The sequence below is a fragment of the Dendrobates tinctorius genome, unplaced genomic scaffold (assembly GCF_039654945.1).
Source record: "Dendrobates tinctorius isolate UK_male_01 unplaced genomic scaffold, ASM3965494v1 ptg000020l, whole genome shotgun sequence".
Lineage (NCBI taxonomy): Eukaryota > Metazoa > Chordata > Amphibia > Anura > Dendrobatidae > Dendrobates > Dendrobates tinctorius.
The window spans coordinates 29,269,126-29,287,024 of record NW_027361688.1 but is presented as its reverse complement, the minus strand read 5'-3'; the positions used below and the strand labels follow the sequence as shown (position 1 = coordinate 29,287,024).

Below are 17,899 nucleotides of genomic sequence, written 5' to 3'. Positions count from 1 at the left end.
GCTCTGTCCCAGAACCTAAGAACAACCTGTGTGAGTGGAGCATAACTTGACACAGGCGGGCGTCCGATCCCCCCCACAGCCAATACAAAGAAGAGGGCGATAAAAGTTTCTCCAAGAACACCCACTGTTTTTGAGCATCGCCAAACCTCCAATCGACTATCCTAGAGAGCAAGACTGCCTGATAATAACGTTTAAAATCAGGGAGGCCTACCCCCCCTTTAGTCTTGGGTCTCACTAGTACCGAGAACCGAGTCCGCGGCTTCCTAGTTCCCCAAATAAAACTATTGATAGCCGATTGCAGGCGCCTGAAAAAGCAATCCGGGACCTGCACAGGAGCCGTCTGAAAAAGATAGAGGAATCGGGGCAAGATTTCTATCTTGATCACTCCTACCCGTCCGAACCAAGATAGCTGAGGTCTGTTATATCGTTTAAGGTCCAAGATAGTTTTCTGCAGGAGCGGGACATAGTTCAGAGCATATGTTGCGTTAATGTCAGCAGGTATTAAGACTCCTAAATATTTCAAGGCGGCCGTCTTCCACTTAAAAGAAAAGGACGTCTGGAGCTGAGAAACCAGATCATTAGGCAAGGAGATATTGAGCACCTCCGTCTTGGAGTAGTTGACTTTAAAATTTGAGACCTCCCCGAACCTACGGAACTCTCGGAGAAGTACGGGAAAGGCCACAGTCGGGTTGGTAATATATAGCAGTAAGTCATCCGCATATAGGGATATCTTAAACCAGGGCTGTGGAGTCTGAGTCGTGGAGTCGGAGTAGGTGCTCATTTTGGTGGAGTTGGAGTCGGTATAAAATGGAGCGACTCCGACTCCTAAAATATATAATAAATTGGGTACAGTAATTCAATGCAGGATGTGCTGAATATTTTTTCATAGGAGTTTGGGAAAGTTATGAAATGTCCTATAAATGGCTGTTCTGTTCCTGATCTAAGGCTACATTCACACACAGCGTTTTTCCTGTGTTTTTTGAGGATACGTTTTTCAGCTGCAAAAGCTGATCATCTTTTTAAAAAACCGCATCACCTGAAAGGTTTTTGAGCTCATAGATAATGTTTTCAATAGCAAAAGCAGATTAGAAATCTGCTCTATCTATATATCCATTTATCCATATCTGTCTATCCATATCGTATCTGTACCAAAAAGAATGAAAACCGGGTAGTACACCAATATATATTCTGTTCTATCTAAATATCTTGATTATTGGATCATAAAAATGATTAAATGTCTGAGGTTCACATTGTACTACAATAAATTTTTCACTCAAATATAAGCAATATGTGTGGGAGTCGGAGTCGTGGAGTCGGTGTAAGGGAAATTGAGGAGTCGGAGTCGCAGGTTTGGCTTACCGACTCCACAGCCCTGTCTTAAACTCATGTTGACCAATCCGCAAACCCTCAATATCGGGTGTCTTCCGTAATGCCACTGCTAGGTGCTCCATCGCGAGGATATAGAGTAAAGGAGAGAGGGGGCAACCCTGTCGGGTCCCGTTCCTTATATTAATGGGCAGGGAGAGGGTGCCATTAACTCTGAGACGGGCTGTAGGTCTATGATATAGAGAAAAAATCCTCTCCATCATGTTAGGACCCACTCCTAGTTGCTGCAGAGAAGCACGTAGAAAGGGCCAACCTAGGCGGTCAAACGCCTTCTCAGCGTCAATAGATAATAAGCATGCTGGTAACCTTCCTGTGCGCATGTATGAAGTCAGGAGCAACGTCTTCACCGTGATATCCCTGGCCTCCCTGTGAGGCACAAAGCCTGCCTGATCACTATGGATGGACCCAGGGAGAACAGGGTTCAGTCTACCAGCTAACACTTTCGTGAACACCTTCACATCTACATTAATAAGGGATATGGGCCTATAACTTGCACATAATAGGGGATCTTTACCCAGTTTAGGAATCACGGTGATTGTAGCCATCAGCGTTTGGGGGCAAAGGGACAGCTGGCCGAGATAGAGTTAAACAGTTTGATCATGAAGGGGACTAGGGAGTTTGCAAACAATTTATAAAAGGCAGCAGAAAATCCATCAGGGCCAGGACTCTTACCATTAGCTAAGGATTTTATTGTGTCGAGAACCTCCTGCTCTGAAAGAGGGCTCTCCAGGGTCTCAGACTCCTCCACCGACATAGGCGGGAGCCCAGTATCCCGGATGCAATCATCCACCCGTGCTTGAAACTCGAGGGGGGTCATATCAGACAACGGGCCATTTAAATTATAAAGAGAGTCGTAATATGCTCTGAACGAGTCCACAATCTCCCCAGGAAAATGGACCAGTTCACCCGTAGCAGATCTCATGGTAGGAATATAAGAGGTAGGGACACGGGGATGCAGAAACCTCGCCAGGGCCCTCCCAGGTTTATCAGAATATTTGTACATAAATTTACGGAAGCGGTCCCTCTGTCGTGCTAACGTCGCGTCTAACAAGGTGCTCAACTCGCAGCGCGTCCGGAGGAGATCAGTCAGCACACAAGCATCTCTAGACCGTTTATGGTCCGTCTCCAAAGCTTGGACACGAGTCAACAAACCCATTATATCAGTCTCCCTCTCTCTTTTCAGTCTGGCCCCTTGTTGTATAAATACCCCCCGTATGACTCCTTTCAAAGCTTCCCATTGATACGGAATAGCCGTAGGGTCGTGTTTGTGAAAATCTAGAAAGTCCGAGATTGCTGTTCGCACGGCCGCCTGACACGTTAGATCTCCAAGGAGACCAGGGTTTAAGGACCAGGTCCATTCCTTCGGAACGAGACTTGGCAACCGCAGCGAGAGCAAGACCGGGGCATGGTCCGACCATAACATCGTGTCGATGTCGGACCTAGGGTCAAAAGACAGGAGCCCGTGGCTGATCAAAAAATAATCTAATCTACTGTAGGAATTGTGTATTGTGGAAAAACAGGTATAATCCCGGGCAGTGGGGTGCAGTAACCTCCAGACATCCACCAACCTTGAGTCCGTCAGGGCCCGACGAAGTCTCTCCATCTGGGAAGAGACAGAGATAGTAAAAGTAAAGCACCAAGGAAAGAGTAGTTCAGAACCGACCGAAAAGAAAAAAATAAATGGAAGACCAAGAGGCCACTAGGCCTCTGGTGTAGAGAACAATATCAGAGAAAACTCTGAGAAGTAGTGTCACAGACACACCCTAGTGGGGAGGTGATTGGGCATAGAGCAAGCAGCCAACAGCCAAGCCCCTGCAGCAAAAAAAAGGAAATCCAAACTCCACCCCGTAGGTCTGTAGACCTGTCAGTATAAACAATATTAACAAATACAACAGGACGAGTCATAAACCAGATACATTTGCAGAAGTGAACACAATCGGAACGGGTCTCCGAAGGGGCATCTCCGAGTGCTAAATTTAGAAGAAAAAGTAGCGTTAGTCAGCCTAGGGTATAATTAGTGGAATTATAAAGTAATACAACAGGTAAGCACATCATTTGGGGTGCCCATCGGAGTAGGGAACCATTCTTAAACAGTGTAGAATAGGCTATGCTGGGAGCTCCGTTCAAGAGTCCCAGATAGAATCTGATGAAAATGAAACCGCTACCAAACATGGCTCCAGTCCCCCTGCATTAATCAAACTTGACCAAAGTTACGACCAGACTCCTCTTGGGAGCCCGACAGTATGCAGGGGTACCGCAGGCGGAACAAAAGAGACAATAGAAAACACATAATCTAGGATAGATGATCAAGTGTCGTTGGTCTGAGTGACGGATCCATGTCTCCGGCGGGAGCTCCAATTCCTCTTTCCCATAGTCCCAGCAGGAGGTCCTCCATCGTGGCGCAGTCCCCATAAGTCAGACGCAGTGAGGCGAGGCCAGTACCCCAGCGCAACCATGGGTAAGCCCAGAGCAGTGGTGAAGTTCTGGAGATCCGACGGGGATCTCAAAGTTGTCAGACCCTTATCACTGCGTACTTGCAATTGGAATGGGTAGCCCCAACTATAGGGGATCCTATTTTCCCGCAACATCTCCAAGAGGGGACGTAGAGCCCTCCGTTTGGCCAGGGTGAAGCGTGAGAGATCAGACAGAAGATCAGATCCATTAAAGTCTATAGCATCGTGGTCCCTCGCCTTACGCATGATGTCATCCTTAGTTTGGAAGTAGTGGATCCTGCATATGACGTCCCTCGGCTTAGATGTGTCGGGGTTCCTGGGCCCTAGCGAGCGATGAGCTCGATCAATTTCAATGTGTTCAGTGGATGGTTTCCCTAAGAGCGAATTAAAAATGCCGTGAAGGGCCGAGGAAAGGTCACGTGAGGCCACAGACTCTGGGATCCCACGGAGCCTGATGTTGTTCCTCCGGTTCCTGTTCTCAGAGTCCTCCAGCATATCTAGTACCATATTAAAAGACTCCGAGTGTAGATCCAGAAGTTGTTGCTGGCTCTGTAATTGTGAGGAAAGCGACTCCACTCTCGCCTCCAATGCAGAGACGTTAGTAAGGTGGGACACGTCCTCCTTAAGGGACCCTATTTCACCCCTGCACACTGCTTCCAGGCGCTGAATATAGCCCTCCATATCGGCCCTGGTGGGGATGGCACTCAGCTGCGCTCTCAGCTCTGAAGCATTTATGGAATCATCAGGGCCCACAGGTCTAGAAGGAGCTTGTGCAGGGGGGCCATGAGATGTAGTGGTGGGGGGGACACTGTCCTGGGACACCAGACAGGGAGAAGCCCCACTTTCATATCCCCCTGATGATAGTGAAGGGACCACTTCTGTTATCTGGGTCTGGTAGGGCTGTAATATAGGAGGAGACCTGCACTAACTTATTCTAACAGAACGCCTAGTAAATGGTTGACAAACTTGACACTACATCCATGTATAGTGTGGTTTTATCCAAGACTGCAACATAAGCGCAGTTCTGCACATGTTTGTGCATGAGTCCTGTGTAATACTACAGGTAAAGTTAAAGTGCATTGATGTAGCAGAGATGAGCGTGCGCTATAGTCCTCTTGAGTTTCTTTTTATTTTCGTGCCATCTTCCATGCATGGTGGCGTAGTTAGTGAAGGGCACTGTGACCTAGCGGAGGAAAGGTGTTCCTCACGTGATGAGGAGTTTACATGGTGGCAGCTACCTGATTAGTTATCACTACACATGACACTCTTCCCAAAGCGTAAAATCGCCCACACAGCCATCGGTGACCGTCATTGCGGCCTCTGGCCTGAGCCTTAGTCAGTTTGCATGTTGCATTTCACAGTAGTCTTTAGTTTTGTGTATTTTCTCCTAGGTTCTACGGCAAAAGTTCTTCCTATGTTCATGGTGGCTTAGACGGCAATGGAAAACCAGTCGATGCTGTATATGGGCAAACTGTAAGTGTTCAGACGGCGCACTCCTTATTTCTTATTTTTCGCTAAGGTTTTGTGCCCTGCAAGCTGATGTGTGCCCTCTCCTGTAGGATATCCACAAGAAAGTAATGTCCTTGAATTTCAAGGATTGCCGAACAAAAATCCGGCACGTTGATGCCCATGCCACACTGAATGATGGGGTTGTGGTCCAAGTGATGGGTGAGCTTTCCAACAACAGGCAACCCATGCGGCGCTTCATGCAGACCTTCGTGTTAGCACCGGAGGTAGGTTATCACTCCTGTAGGACTATTCCTCTACTATCCCTAGGATTCCCCACTGATAACAGAGGGTCCACAGTCCCCCGTTTGACTGGTTATGACCACTGCTGCTATATTGAAATTCAGTGAAACGTATGGAAATGGCGCGGTACAGTACTCGACTGTGCCTTAGACGGTGAAGCATTCAGCCATGTTTGGGTAAACTCTCTACAGATTTTGTTGCAGACATTCCTACGACCGTTCTGAATGGGATCGTTTCAGAATTTTTAGGGAATAAAATAAGCTTGTGTGTTTGCTCTTAATGTATTTACATGGTTGTGTTTCTCGCATGATAAACTTCCCCATCGAAATGTAAGAGGATTTTCACTACCCTTTTGCCATAAATACTTCAGGATAGTGACCCATAAGATCCCCATATACATTTTCTGACAGTGTCCTGTTCTATGCCTTTTTGCTTCACTTCCTGTGCCCTCTGCTGTTGCAGCCATCACTTCCTTTTTAGAATTCCCTGCTCCTTTCTGACTACATTTCCCATCATCCCTTGTGCTTGGTTACAAGGCAGCAGTGAGCACAGACCTGGAACTCTGCCTTCACCCCGCCAGCATCACTCACAATTTCCTGTGCGGGACACTGTTACAGAGAAAAGTAATGCACAAAGCACCAGAACAGCTGCGCTGATAATAAAGATTATTCTCTTCTCTCCATCACTGTCAGAAGATGAATGTTTTTAGTGCAGCAGGGTGTCAATTCATTACACAGGATGTATAGCACTCTGCTGAATACACAGACACCAGGGAGAGCTGTCGGCGGCCACGTGCACAGGCGTCCAGTGAGCTTTGCTGACTAGAAGACAGAAACAATAGGGGCGTTCCAGCTGATAACGTTTCTTGCTTTATTGAAAAATTAAAATAGTACAGCGGCTTTCTCCTCAAGAGTAGATGGATGTGCAATGAGGCACTGAGACACCAGCTACGCGTTTCGACCCCACATGGGTCTTTATCACAGCTGCAAATTACTAACATAATGCAAACCTTATACTTAGTGCTGACCAATGAGAACTGCAATGTAGATCACATGAGAAAGCCAAAGGTCCTGTGAGCATTACTACAATGCCTATGTTCCATAGGGACCAATGACGAGATCACCTTCTATCTCATGTTCTAATAGAAAGGTCCTGTGTGCAAATCTCCACATTCTCTAGGTTTGCATAATAATACCACATAAAACAAATTAGTTGCCATATATACAAATGCTTAAAATATAGCAATAACCAGCAATAGTGATACATGATCTGTTCTTTTGTTTAACCCATTTGGATATCTAGTCCCCAGACAGAATATCCAAAAAGCCTCTTGTAAGAAGACGTCTTTTTCCATCTCCACCACGCTTTCAATCTTTAACCCTTTCAATTCTTGCAACTGACATCGCCTCCAAATCCCCATTATGCTGTATTAGAAAATGTTTAGACACCATGGAAATATTACATGTATTGCTGCTATTATTCTCTACATCCCTAATGTGCTCCAGGATGCGAGTTTTCAGTTTCCTTGTTGTGCAGCCTACATAGGATAAATTGCATATTTTACAATGTATCCTAGAGACCACATTTTCTGTATTACAGTTAATAAATTGTTTGATGTAATACCTCTGGATATTACCGGAGTCATTAAATGTCTTTGCTTTTTGTGCATATCTGCACATTTACTGGAACCGCATTTATAAAAGCCGGTGGTTTTTAGCCAATTTTCCGAAGATGCTGCAGATTTAAAGAAACTAGGGGAAACTATATCTTCAATAGTGGGAGCTCGTCTGGCAACAACATTGGTGCCAGAATCTGATATTTTTGCTAATGTTTCATCCTCATAGAGGATTGGTAGGCACTTAAAAAAAATGCTCTTTATTTTATCAAATTGCAGACTATATTCAAGACTGACAAATATTTCTTTATTCATGTCTTTTTTTTTTTTTTTTTTTTTTTTTTTTTTTTGGGATTCACATTGTTTTTTTTGGTTCCATTAAATCTTTTCTGTCCGTATTATCTGCCCTGATTTTGGCTCTTTCTAGCATCCAATTTGCATAGCCCCGTTTTTTCAATTTTTTTTTTGTGCAGCGCATCAAATTCTTTGTTTTTCACCTGTTCCTCCGGGCAATTTCTTTTTAACCTTATATGTTCTCCAACGGGAAAGAAATTGAGGAGATTCAAAAAGCTATGGAGAAACACAAAACCCTGCCACAATATGACCAATCACTGAAAAACCTAAAAGAAAATCTCTCTGCTCTAGAGGAAGATATTATGAGCCGGAAAAAAAGAAAATTTTCTAGAGATTTAAAAGATTATGTAACCGGTAAAACATATGAATGGGCCCAATGGGAGAAAACACTGCGCAGACCCAATTCTATTTTAAAACCTAGCCAGACTCATAGCACCCCAACCAGAAAATCGCATGTTGCTTTTTCTATCTCATCAGGTCCTGATTCATCTGATTCCAATTGCAGTACTTCTGATTTTTCCTTTGGTAACAGTGCCAATAGAAACAAAAGGAATTTTTTGGGACATTCAAAAAACGTAGGAGGCGTGTCGGTAGGAAACACCGGAGAAGCGCAAGGAGCAATCACCGGGCACAGGAAGAAAATTCAGCACATTTTTTATCTTCACGGACTCTTACACAAGATCATCTGGACATTTTGGCTCTAGGATTAAATTATGCACCTGATCAAAAATTTGACCTTTTTTTGACAATTTTCGATTTCAATAAATTTATTAGAAATCTGACAATCAAAAAAACATTTTTATGCTGAGACTGATAAAAAAAAGAAATAAAAGAATGTGAAATTTCACAGGAAACAAATATTTATCAGAAACTGGACTATAGAGAACAATTATCTATCCTAAATGTACAGTCTTTAGAATCTGAAAAATGGTGTAGGTGACACAATCACTCAGCATTTAAATGTTAAAAATCCTTATTTTTACCCGATACAGAGTAGAGGGGAGTGTATGGATAAATTTCAGGAAGTTCTAGAAAGAGAACTAAAACAACTGAAAGACGAAATCTCTATTGATGCTCGGTTTAAAAAAAAAAACTTCAGCAAAAAACAAAAAGCTGCACTGACAGACCTCGATATAGTAATCAAACACAGTGATAAGGGAGGTATGGTGGTAGTCCTTAACGCTGAAGATTACAAAAATCAAATGTTGAAACTTTTATCTGACAATGAGGTTTATGAAAAATTAATCTCTAATCCAACAAAAACCTACAACAAAATAGCTGAAGATAGTCATGGAAGGTCTTAATATGGGCATAGTAAATAAACAAGCTGAATATTTGATAGTTCAGAATCCGATTTTTGCCAATCATATATGGCTTGCCTAAAATTGACAAAATTGCAGACATCCCTCCTATGAGACCAATTGTATTGGGTCTTCAAATGAGCACCTTTGTGAATGGGCTGATTCTCTTCTTCAGCCAATGGTACGGAGTTTACCAGGCTACCTCAAAGATTCTAGGGATGTTTTAGCCACTTTTTCTGATTAAAATATGGCGAGAAAACTTTGTATGGCTGAGTTGCGATGTTATATTGCTGTACACATGCATCCCGCACAATTTGGCTATGGAAGCTTTGCAGTATTTTTTACGGAGTTGCAATGAATATTCAGAAGATTTGATCAATTTTCTGTTGCAGGTTGTGTTTTTTCTTAAACATAATTTTTTTGCTTTTGATGGTAGATGGTACTATCTATTTACAGAAGTCTGGAGTCCCAGTGGGAGCCAAGTACTCCCATCCTTGGCTAATTTGACCATGGCATTTTGGGGAAAACCATTTATACAGTGAATAATCCCTATGTGCTGGTATGGTAGCTACATCGATGATACCCTCACTATCTGGGAGGGTGATGTATCTACCATACCAGCATTTATGGATTACATTAACTCCAATACTTATAACATCAGATTCACTCACAAATCCAATAAAAACCCAAATATAATTTTTAGATCTAGAACTACGGGGAAATGTAGGACAGGAAATTATGTCCAATACTTACTGTAAACCTATATTGCATGCCCGAAGTGGACATCCTAGGCATGTAATCAAATTTATTCCTGTTGGAGAACATACAAGGTTAAAAAGAAACTGCCCGGAGGAACAGGTGAAAAACAAAGAATTTGATGCGCTGCACAAAAAAATTGAAAAAACGGGGCTATGCAAATTGGATGTTAGAGCCAAAATCAGGGCAGATAATACGGACAGAAAAGATTTATTGGAACCAAAAAAACAATGTGAATCCCACAAAAAAGACATGAATAAAAAGTCAGTCTTGATTATAGTCTGCAATTTGATAAAATAAAGGTTTTTTGTTTTTTTTTTAAGTGCCTACCAATCCTCTACCGGGATGAAACATTAGCAAAAATATTAGATTCTGGCACTAATGTTGTTGCCAGACGAGCTCCCACTATTGGAGATATAGTTTCCCCTAGTTTCTTTAAATCTGCAGCATCTTCGGAAAATTGGCTAAAAACCACCGGCTTTTATAAATGCGGTTCCAGTAAATGTGCAGATATGCACAAAAAGCAAAGACATTTAATGACTCCGGTAATATTCAGAGGTATTACAGCAAACAATTTATTGCAATACAGAAAATGTGGTCTCTAGGATACATTGTAAAATATGCAATTTATCCTATGTAGGCTGCACAACAAGGAAACTGAAAACTCGCATCCTGGAGCACATTAGGGATGTAGAGAATAATAGCAGCAATACATGTAATATTTCCATGGTGTCTAAACATTTTCTAATGCAGCATAATGGGGATTTGGAGGCGATGTCAGTTGCAGGAATTGAATGGGTTAAAAATTCAAAGCGTGGTGGGGATGGAAAGACGTCTTCTTACAAGAGGCTTTTTGGATATTCTGTCTGGGGACTAGATATCCAAATGGGTTAAACAAAAGAACAGAGATCATGTATCACTATTGCTGGTTATTGCTATATTTTAAGTATTTGTATATATGGCAACTAATTTGTTTTATGTGGTATTATTATGCAAACCTAGAGAATGTGGAGATTTGCACACAGGACCTTTCTATTAGAACATGAGATAGAAGGTGATCTCGTCATTGGTCTCTATGGAACATAGGCATTGTAGTAATGCTCACAGGACCTTTGGCTTTCTCATGTGATCTACATTGCAGTTCTCATTGGTCAGCACTAAGTATAAGGTTTGCACTATGTTCGTAATTTGCAGCTGTGATAAAGACCCATGTGGGGTCGAAACGCGTAGCTGGTGTCTCAGTGCCTCATTGCACATCCATCTACTCTTGAGGAGAAAGCCGCTGTACTATTTTAATTTTTCAAAAAAGCAAGAAATGTTATCAGCTGGAACGCCCCTATTGTTTCTGTCTACTATCAACTATCGTTTGGTCCAGACGAGGTTCCGTGCTGTGGTTGGTGAGCTGGCTAGGGCTTTTTTAGCCCATTTTTTTGTGCTATTTGCTGACTAAAACCCTGCCCACTCTTCAGTTTCCAAAGCCAAGAAGTAGCTGGCTGGCTGACCTCACAGGAAACAAGTTGGGGTTCTTGGCCAGAGACCATGTGACTAGGAGGATTTCAGAAAGCTAGGTATTAAAGTGCTTGTCTATGCACTTAGTTCACATGAAAGGGACTTAAAAAGTAGTGTCCAACCCCCTTTAACAAAGTATCTAGTTTTAAAAATTTGTAGTATTCCTTTAAAAATGATGTGAATTCTTACTTTTTTTTTTTTTCTTTCCCTTTTTTAAGGGCTCTGTGGCAAATAAGTTTTATGTCCATAACGACATATTCCGTTACCAAGATGAAGTTTTTGGTGACTCTGACACAGAACCTCCTGAAGGTATGTATATGCTCAATTTGATCCCTTAATGCTGCACCTCCACAGCATAGATCGAAACGCAGTTCACGGACCGGCGGTCGGATCTCCCCACCCGAGCGTGACGGTTTAAAGTATTTCTGTGCAGCCGTCCCGTTCAGGTCCGGAGAGCCGCCGGCCAGTCCGTACACTGCGTCCCTATCTCGCTCCGATTTATATGGCCGTCTGACTGCATCCTTACTATGGCAGCCCTTTTTGTGAAATTATTTCAGCCCTGCAAGCTTCAATTGTTTCCAGCTGTCATTTTTCCCACAGAGGGCCATAGGTAGTATTTCTTTATTCCTCCAGGCACCCTTTAAATACTGTGGGTAATTTTCTTTATGATAAATGGAACTATTTCCTGCACATGTGGATTCCAGAAGCTTCTGTTTTACCAATGTGTTTGCTATAAAGGTCAATTGCCCTTTAAATTATACTTTTGCAATAAGAAGCGCTGAGGGAAGATCACCTCTACAGAATGGAGTGTTTTATAAGGCATCGAAACAAGAGGGAGCATGTTTGTTGTGTTATTCATCTGGTCAAATTTTTTTAATTCTTTTTAAGAATCCGATGAGGATGTAGATGAGCCCGAGGAAAGGCAGCAAACTCCAGAAGTAGTTGCCGCGGATGACAGCGCATACTACGATCAAACTGGGAAGTAAGTAACATTCCTGTGCTTCTGTCGGCCAGCAGGACTGGAAATCTTGTCCTAAACAACTATTAGTTCATGTAATTTTAGTAGTAATGACTTGGATGAACCACTGGAAGAGCAGATCGTAGAGGCTGAACCCGAGCCTGAGCCTGAACCGGAGCAAGATCCTGAGCCAGAGCTGACGGAAGAAAAATGTGAACAAGCTGTGTCTGAGGATGCGGCTCCAGAAGAGGAAGAAGTGGTGGAGAAGAGCCTGTCTCCTCTCCCTGCAGATCCAGCACCGGCTGTACAAGAAGACTCCAAGGTAAGTGGCCTGAGAAGGAATTCAGATCACTGACCTGGTGAGGTCTTATGATTTTCCAGTAATCTTTTTTTTTTTTTTTTTTTTTTTTTCTGTTTTCTTAGGCGTTCTCATGGGCATCTGTAACGAGCAAAAATCTCCCACCCAGTGGGGCTGTCCCAGTGTCAGGAATACCCCCACATGTTGTCAAAGTACAGCCATCACAGGTAGGCAGTGTGTCCATAACTGACCGCTCTTCTCCCACCCCACATTTCTCTTCTATCGAAGTGCCTAGTCAGCCTGGTGGTGACCACATTGGTCGTATGAAATTCTGTCATGTACGACTTTCTTTTAGCCCCGGCCTGAAGTGAAGTCTGAAAACCAGACGTCACAGAGACCTCCACAGAGAGATCAAAGAGTCAGAGAACAGAGGACTACAACAGTTCCTCCAAGAGGAGGACCAAGGCCTGGTGAGTATACAGATTAATGACAATGGGGCTTGTAAGAACAACATTTTACATGTGGCAACACAGTGTTAAAAGCAGCAGGTACTGCGATGTGTATATGTTGTCAGTCAGTGCCATTGCATGCTCACTGCTCTAGTAATTGCTCTGGGCGGCCCTGCATGACGGGGAGCTGGCGGCTCCTGCTAGAAATACAGGTTTTTCTCCCTGGTCCCGCACTTTCAGTACTGCAGCATGGCACCTTCGTGACACTATTAGCTTGCAGATTTACTCTAGATCTACAGGGTAATGGCCTTATTGGTGGTGGATGCCAGTATTGTAAGATTATAGTGATAAGCAACACAAATGCTACTATGCAAAAAAGGGAATAAAAATGTTGCATAACTCACTGAGTAGCACAGGTGTACATACACAGCAGTAATCTGTTGGCAGAATTCCATTTATTTGCCTTGTCGCTAACTTTGTCAAGGTTCACCATCGAGGCTATAGCTTCCCTGTACACCATTACCCCCCTCCCTAATGCAGGGATGTCAAACTCAAACACACAGAGGGGCAACATTTTAAAACTTAAGTGTCCGGCCAACTTTGCTATTTATTTCTCTGGTTTTGGCAGCGAGTGCTCTGAAGCTGTTGACTGCTCGGTACCAGCAGGTGGCGTCAGACGCTTAGGGAGAATAATGTTGGATGGCGTGTCAGCTGATGCTCCCTCTTCAATCATTGCTTTTAACTGTATCAATACAATACACAGGATGGCCGATACAGTGTGTGTGTGTGTGTGTGGGGGGGGGTGACGGGCAAGATTTGACCTGTATTTGCATCAGAAATTTCTGCTCCTCTTGGCAGGAAAATGCTGTGTAAGCTAGGCATGTTTTTGTTGCAGATTTTTCCCACTTAATAGTATGGTTGAAATCAGCAGCAAAAAAAATTCTAAAAGGATTTACACACTGCAAATCTGCAAGTAAAAAAAAAAAAAAAAGCAACGGGTGCACGAGACTTCAGATATCTCACTTAGCTGTCATGAGGAAATCCTTCATGTTTTGTGACATCTGCACAGAAATGCAACCAAACTGCAACATGCGCACAGACCCAAAGGCCTGATTTCCATGTAAAGATTTACTATTTACACCGAATACGGATTTTCCAGTTTATCCTGGAATTGAGAGTAGAGGATCAGCCCAAGAGGAGAAAGAAGCAGATTTCTCTTATAAAATATTGTAGAGGGTTGCTTATATATTTTTGCGTACTATTGATTTATGAAATAAAATCCACTGTTACATAAGCAAATTCACCTAAATGCATGAATAGGAATGATCCAAGGTAGAAACTTTGGTTCGGCTACCACCTCACTTTCACTCCGGTGTATCTGTGTCCTGCTGGAAGGGGGGGGGGGAATCTGGATGGCTAGGAAAAAATGGAAATGATGCCAATCATGTAAATCAAAAATCACAAACTTTTAGGTTTCTACTATCCAGGTTTTGAGAGCTTCGTGTCCATAAATCTGACCCTCTGTTTTCAGAAGTGAATTTGTTACATTAGTTTATATAGACTTAATTTTTATTTTCCCTTCAGTGCGAGAAGGTGAGCAGGGAGAATTGGAAACCCGACGCATGAACAGGTATCCGGACAGCCATCAGTTGTTTGTGGGCAATCTGCCACATGACGTAGACAGAAACGAGCTCAGGGAGTTCTTTCAGAGTAAGTATGTGCAGATGCCTCCTGTATGCTCTCTAGCTGGGCATATAATTTATTAGCGATGATGCCACCATTTTTTTACTCCTTTTCAGCTTACGGCACCGTTGTTGAGCTACGTATAAACAGCGGTGGAAAGCTTCCAAACTTTGGCTTTGTGGTATTTGATGATGCAGAACCAGTACAGAAGATCCTTGGCAGCAGAGTAAGTGTCATTATATACTTTAACTCCTTCAAAGCTCTGTCTTGGATATCTGGCATGGAGCAGGCTCAGAAGCTGATTCGCACCACACAGGACATTGCTGGCTGTGGTTTACAGTCAGCAACTGCCTCTAATGGTTGGCTCCGATCACTGCTGGTTAAAGGGAACCTGTTACCTCCAGAAATGCTATAGTAGTAATCTGAAGATAAATGGAGCTTCAGTTACATGTGGCTGCCTTAAGGGAAAACACTAATTTTAGATTTTTCTCTGCAGCCGCTCTCTTCCAGTCATCAGGGTGGTGCAGGGGGCTGTTAGTCACTGCTCGCTATACAGTGAGTGTGCTGTACTCTCTCCTCGGCACATTTACAGCCAGTGTGTATGGAGCAAGCTGTCAATGTGTCGGGGAGGGAATGAGTGGCTGCAGGGAGAATATAACTTTTTTTTTTTTTTTTTCTCCTTTGTAACCTGAAGGTAAAGCCCCCGTCACACACAGCGAGATCGCTACTGAATCTCACAAGTTTTGTGACGCAACAGCGATCTTACCAGCGAGATCGCTGTGTGTGACACTTATCAGCGACCGGCTCCCCTGCCGGGTATCGCTGATCGTCCTGGAATGGCCAGGACATTTTTTTGATCGTTGGTCTCCCGCTGGCCAGCACGCATCGCTGCATATGAGAGGGGAGACCAGCGAGTAGGAGCTGGTTACTAAGGTACACATCGGGTTTCTAAGCGGCGTGCAGCGCTTAGAAACCCGGTGTGTACGTTGGATACCAGCGCGCTGGTGCAGGGAGCTGGTAACCAAGGTACACATCGGGTTTCTAAGTGCCACGCGCCGCTTAGAAACCCGATGTGTACCTTGGTTACCAGCGCACTGGTAACTAAGGTACACAGTGGGTAACTAAGCGACGTACGTCGCTTGTTACCCGCTTGTCGCTGGTGCTGATCGCTGGTGAAGCTGCCTGTTTGGCAGTTCACCATCGATCATGTAGCCACACACCAGCGATCCTGACAAGGTCGTATCGTTGTCGGGATCGCTGGTGCGTTGCTGGCCAACATCTGCTAGCTCCTGGGCTTCAAAGAAGGTTTTTCATCAAAACTTCTGGCTTTTGCAAGCCAGAAATGTTACTCCAGTAATTGACTGGGGCATGCTACAAGTTCATGGTCATGCGCTTCTTTATGGATTTGGCGCATTCTACTCTTTTCAAACTGGCGTAGCGTGATTGTGCGTTACACCAGTCTTGATGAATCTCCCTCTATAAGTTTAGTATTGCTGTACTATTGCACATCACTACTGCAGCCTATCGCTAGGTCAGCGGCTCTGTGAATGTAGATGGCACGCTCCACTGTGCTCAGTGATTGGCTGTAGAGATGTTCGTGGTCACCGCTGCAGCCAATACATAAAGACCGGAACAGAGGTGGAGAGTGACTGCTGGACCAGGAGAGTGGACGTAATTCTATTTATTTTAAGAACCACTTTTCATAAAGTGGAAAACCGCTATGTTGAATTGTGTTTTTGATGAAGGTGAAGCAGTGGTCTGAACTGTTCTCTTTCTGACTTGTTTAATTTATCCACACAGCCCATCATGTTCCGTGGAGATGTCCGCCTAAACGTGGAAGAGAAGAAGACCCGGGCGGCCAGAGAGGGAGACCGTCGTGGAGAGAGGCCCCGTGGCCCTGGAGGACCACGTGGAGGTCTTGGAGGCGGTCTGAGGGGACCACCACGCGGTGCAATGTCACAGAAGCCTGGTTTTGGGGCTGGAAGGGGTATTCAAGGTCCACGCCAGTGATTTTGTTTTTCCTGGCTTTTTGTTTTTTCTTTGAGTGGCTTCTAAACATCAAATTTGGGTACAGCCCTCTTCTGTCCTGCAGCCTTCTGAAACTTGGGTCTTGGATGTCCTGGCAAACGTGTCCCAATGTGACGGACTGCTACACTTCACATCTCCCATCCCAATTATGTTGCAATTTTACAGATTACCCCCCACCCCACCTTCTTGGTCCTCTTCCAGAATTTGTTGGACAATTTCTTTTTAGGGGATTAAAGGAAAATTAAGTATAATCCTGTTTTTCAGGAGTCAAATTTAACGGAACATTTCCCTGATTTTAGGCAAATCCACAGTGTGATTTTTGAACACTGGTCTAGCAATCTGGGTTTCTGACTGATGGCAAATTTGACACTTTACTCAATGCCCTTTCTAGTAAAGGCTAGCCCTTGGCACAGTATTCAGGTGTTGAGAGTAGTATATATCCTTTTGAAGCTGTGAGTAGTGGTGAAGACGCGAGCAGCTCCGAGCGGCCGCTTCCAATCTCCATCCATGCTGTTTTACTTCAGAATAAAGGGTGATCATTGGAATTTCTGTACTAACATTTATTAATTTTTTTATATATATCTACGTCATCATCCTGGATAATAAAACAAAAATTACAGAAACTGCTGTTTTTTACCACTCAAATTTTGGATCATGGGATGGGTTTTAAATGTCTAGCTACTTGACTTTTAAAACACATTTGGATTTGTGAATATCTTTTTTTGGTTTTTTTTTGATAGGGGAATTTTTTTTCTTCCATGGTTTTTAGTTTGTATTTGTAAAAAACAAAAATTTCAAAAAGAGCAAATTTGTTGTGCCTTCTATTTATCTCTCATTCCAGTCTCAGCAAGTTATTAAAAAGAAATGCATAAAAAAAAAAATGACGTCTGTGTTCACAATCCCAACACTCCAATTCTGTGGCTATTGGTTATTCCAATGGGTTAAAAAAAGATAACGTGACCCTTCTTTTTCCTTTATTTTTTGTGTTAACTCCTTTTTAAGGTGGTCATACATATAAATATAATATCTTCTGAACCAGCTGACCCCTGTAATGTGTATGGGGCCCTTCTGACTGTCGGAGATAAGAATTGGGCTCTGTTCAGACAGTGTTTCCCTTCCCATATATTGAACGAATGCAGTGTCTGGACTTACCGCTAGTTATGTGCCGGAGGCTGTAAGTTAGGCCTGGATTGACCACATGTCTGAGCCAATCGGAGTGTAATTACTAGAGCATTTAGCGGTTGATAATTGGGTGCTGTGTGATCATTGTATTGGGCCCCCTTATGTGAGAGCAGCAAGATGTAGAAGCCGAGACCGTGATTCTAAAGATATGATATCGCTTACTGGGCTGCTTGATGTC

General features: G+C 43.5%; 1 protein-coding gene across 3 annotated transcripts in view; it reads left to right on the top strand.

Moving 5' to 3' along the window:
* The window catches only part of G3BP1 (G3BP stress granule assembly factor 1), a 39,880-nt gene extending 22,533 nt beyond the window's left edge, over nucleotides 1-17,347 (top strand). For 2 of the 3 annotated variants that reach the window (XM_073567926.1, XM_073567928.1), the window contains exons 3-12: nucleotides 5,231-5,312; nucleotides 5,399-5,572; nucleotides 11,342-11,432; nucleotides 12,012-12,105; nucleotides 12,172-12,403; nucleotides 12,505-12,606; nucleotides 12,735-12,849; nucleotides 14,413-14,538; nucleotides 14,628-14,737; nucleotides 16,312-17,347. In XM_073567926.1, coding sequence (XP_073424027.1) covers nucleotides 5,231-5,312; nucleotides 5,399-5,572; nucleotides 11,342-11,432; nucleotides 12,012-12,105; nucleotides 12,172-12,403; nucleotides 12,505-12,606; nucleotides 12,735-12,849; nucleotides 14,413-14,538; nucleotides 14,628-14,737; nucleotides 16,312-16,521 — 1,336 coding nt within the window. In that variant the 3' untranslated portion in view covers nucleotides 16,522-17,347. The remainder of the gene's footprint in view (nucleotides 1-5,230; nucleotides 5,313-5,398; nucleotides 5,573-11,341; nucleotides 11,433-12,011; nucleotides 12,106-12,171; nucleotides 12,404-12,504; nucleotides 12,607-12,734; nucleotides 12,850-14,412; nucleotides 14,539-14,627; nucleotides 14,738-16,311) is intronic. The other variant, XM_073567927.1, reaches the window with a different exon arrangement.
* The last annotated feature ends 552 nt before the right edge of the window (nucleotides 17,348-17,899 follow it).